The sequence below is a fragment of the Gadus morhua genome, chromosome 20, assembly GCF_902167405.1.
Source record: "Gadus morhua chromosome 20, gadMor3.0, whole genome shotgun sequence".
Lineage (NCBI taxonomy): Eukaryota > Metazoa > Chordata > Actinopteri > Gadiformes > Gadidae > Gadus > Gadus morhua.
In genome coordinates this window covers 4,289,373-4,292,931 of record NC_044067.1, presented here as the reverse complement: position 1 = coordinate 4,292,931, position 3,559 = coordinate 4,289,373, and the positions used below count along the sequence as shown (strand labels likewise).

Sequence of the window (3,559 nt, the reverse complement as noted above, 5' to 3'; positions counted from 1 at the left end):
TGTGCCATAAAGGAGGCATGCCTATTGTTCTTTTAATCACACGTTGACACGTATGTTTATACGGGCCCTGCTGCCCCCAGGGCCACCGATGCCTCGCTACATGGTGACCTATGGCAAGAAAATTGACAAATTGCGAGAATCTGTTAGGACCTATAGGCTACACTGACATCAACTGCCCGGCACATTATATACACACATTATTTACGTTGTGTGACGTAAAGAGCCGAGACGCTTGGCTTTATGATCACCTATTATTTGATAGGTTATATGATAACCTTTTGGCCCAGCCCTATACCACTTAATGGTCACCCACTTTATAAACCAAAATTAACTTTCTATAGCCTGCTGTACCACCAGTAGAAGCCATACTCGGGGCCCATTTGCACCACCAAACAAATGTTCTGATATTTTAAGGGAGAATTATTTAGAGGCGGTGCTTCGCTCCAGAGAAGCGTCGTAACGACACATTTTTTTTTCAATCTCTGTTAAAAGAGTTTGACCAGGGGCAGGCTTGGTGCTGGGGGTCGCCTACATCTGGGGGTGATTGCGGTTTTCAGCATATATTTTCTATTTTATTTTTTATTTAGTTTTTGTTGATATTTTTCTACTTCCCTTATTGTCGCCTCTCCACACATTGACACCCTATCGAGATTTTCCCTTAGACCATGAACAAACTATATGTTGGGAATTTAAGTCCTTCGGTCACTGTGGAGGACTTAAAGCAGCTCTTCTGCGAGAGGGATCTTCCAGTAGCCGATCAGGTTCTGCTGAAGTCCGGCTATGGTTTTGTGGACTTCCCCGATCAGAACTGGGCCATAAAGGCTATTGAGACTCTTTCTGGTGAGTATAGACTTGATTGCATGGATGATGCTGCAGTTACAGGAATCCATATCGAATCCGGATTGGACATGCAACAACAATACTTGGGAACGAATTTATAATATTAATAATTGCTTTGCTCGTTTCTTTTCTCGGTCGGGACAGTGTTTTGTGTGCGAACACACCAGTGCCAGAGTTTATGTTAACGCTCAGCGTCAGTCTGACAGATTTACGTGAATTATATCTCATAGGATAGACTTGGCACAGTACTGCCCCAAAGACGAAAGAAAGCAAGACTCCTCCGAACGTAAATAACGCGCAAAATACGAACATTGTGGCGATTCCTTTTTCTTCTAGTACTTCTTTTGCAATCGCCCACTGGAATGTATGGGATGGTCTGATGCTCGGGGTAGGCATAATTATTTTTCACTTATTTTTTATCTTGATTTTATTGAAAAGAACAGACCAAAGTGACCGGAGTAAACTTGTCAAAGCCATGTTCCTATGATGTCTGGGTATGTTTTTACGAGGAGTCTTGGAGGTGGGTGATGGGGGTCCGGAGGAAAGAGCTCATAAACAGGTAGCTGGGGGGACGAGGTGAGACGCCACGCCAGGCCACTTAGACATTACAGCAACGAAAAGCCAAACATGCTCCACGCTCAGCCCGGGCGTAAAGCACCCACACTCCGCCGCTTTATCCACACAAAACACACACCTACCGATAAAACACCCGCCGTCCTTCCGTCAAAGCATCCCGGGTTTGATGTTGCATTCTTTACTTAGAAGAAATAGCCTCATTACAACCAGGTTGGTGGGAGTGGAAAGCATGGCTGCCCGTTCCCCCTCATACAACACACAACACACTATTAAGCTTATCAAGCGTTTGGCGCCGATTTCCTGCAATGTAAATCACACTATTTGACATGGTGTACATTTGAACACGTCCGTACGTCATTATCCGACGTTACTGCTCAATAAATAACTGTTGTGTACATGTTTGGGGGGCAGTGTTGTTGGCGGAGTGTGTGTGTGATACTACGGTCGCCTACTTGTGAAGTGATTGGAAGTGTTACCGTAGGGCCTATACCCATCATGTGCCTGCTGATGATTCCTCCAACGATATGGCTGATGTTACACTATCCATGTCGTCCCTACAGGTAAAGTGGAATTACACGGGAAGGTGATAGAGGTAGACTACTCTGTTCCCAAAAAACTAAGGTAGGCTCCATGCTCCTATGTCGTTTCCATGTTTTTTAAATGTTGTGGGCATTGGCTGTGACCTGTACTGTATAGGGCGTGATGGGGGGGGGGTCATAGCCTTTGCCAGCCATTCGCCATGCTATTAATGCCTATTCAACATTGGGTCTGGAATTGTGATTCAATTCAGATTGTAGCCTTTAACAGTTTTGTTTTAACATCTGCAGAGCACATACAAGCCCTCAAAGTTTGTGATCTGCAAATTTGATATGTATGGCTGCAAAAGATTTTTACTGAAATGAATTAATCAATCGAAATTGTATGGCCTTGCCCCTCTATCAGGCGTATTTCTGTTACATAAGTATTCACCTGGACGACTAATTCCTGCTTTACGTGTATATTTCTCTATCTTCAACACTGCAGTGTTCTACGAGTTGCATACCAATGAAATGAACATGTCCTTTGCTGTGCGTGCGTGTGTGTGTGTGTGTGTGTGTATGTGTGTGTGTGTGTGTGTGTGTGTGTGTGTGTGTGTGTGCACGCGGGCGCGCGAGTGTGCGCGTGCGTCGAGCAGTGTGCGTGCGCGCTCCTGAGAAGGAACAAGGCTAGGCCCATATGCTGTTGAGTGAATTCATACGTGTCCCAAATGCGCATGTGCTACAGAAACGGGGTGGTCGAGAGCATAGTGTCCAATCGATAAACGAATCGATCAATCCGGGGCTCGTATGAGAACGACAACGACCGACGCTATGCGTCGAGGCGAATAATATCTTATTAATGTTAAGTACAGGCCTGCATTGAGATGTTCACACGCTCACATGCACACAGGTCCCTTCAGGAAATAGTACATTGCGTGACCAAAATGTAAGATATTCAGATATTCTTGTGGTTAACACGTGACCTGTGATTTACGCGCTCCCAGCCTCCGCTCGAGCTAGTACAGGAGGGTCTTCCTGTGCGGATCAACAGCTTATTTCAAACTCTAAAGCTGTAAAATCGGTCAACTACTAAACCATTAAATGATAAAACATGTCGACATTCTCTTTTTATTTAGCTAATTGTGCTGGAAAAAGAAGAATGTCTGGGCCACTGTGTGGTCTTTAAAGCAGTAGGCCCCAATATGCTGCGAGACGGCGCCCCTCCCCGCCGACCGGCGCACGTAGGCCATAGAGAAGAGATCCATGATGGCGGCCATGATGCCCCAATGAGTCTAGTGGCCTCCTCTCCCCTGCATGTTCTCAAGCCACAGCCATAGCATAGCTATAGCTATAGCTACAGCTAGCCATAGCTGCCTCACCAGGGCAGGGCAGAAATAGTCAGGCGTGTGTTTTTAAACCCGTAACCAGCCATTTCCATTCCGGAAAATAATGTATACCTAGAATGATATGGCACTAATGTGATTAGGAACGGGAGGAATGCCAGGGGATGTATAGGTGTGTGTTTTAAGGTGGTGGAAACATAGTGATCTGGGTGAATTATTGTGTAGGCTACGGGAGCGTGCCTCCCGAGGAAAGCGTTCACGCCTACATTTTCCAAGAGGACT

General features: G+C 45.7%; 1 protein-coding gene across 1 annotated transcript; it reads left to right on the top strand.

Annotated features, from left to right (window-relative positions):
* The first annotated feature begins 454 nt into the window (after positions 1-454).
* On the top strand, positions 455-3,100 carry igf2bp2a (insulin-like growth factor 2 mRNA binding protein 2a). The gene is made up of 3 exons (XM_030343554.1): positions 455-840; positions 1,977-2,037; positions 3,071-3,100. The coding sequence occupies exons 1-3, from the start codon at positions 666-668 to the stop codon at positions 3,072-3,074; spliced, it is 240 nt and encodes a 79-aa protein (XP_030199414.1). The 5' UTR covers positions 455-665; the 3' UTR covers positions 3,075-3,100.
* Positions 3,101-3,559: the final 459 nt, after the last annotated feature.

What these genes read in the sequence shown, in the direction of transcription:
- igf2bp2a (XM_030343554.1), top strand. Translation starts at nt 666, where the DNA reads ATGAACAAACTATATGTTGGGAATTTAAGTCCTTCGGTCACTGTGGAG. An exon ending in GGCTATTGAGACTCTTTCTG is followed by an intron (nt 841 to 1,976) that starts GTGAGTATAGAC and finishes TCGTCCCTACAG; the next exon opens with GTAAAGTGGAATTACACGGG.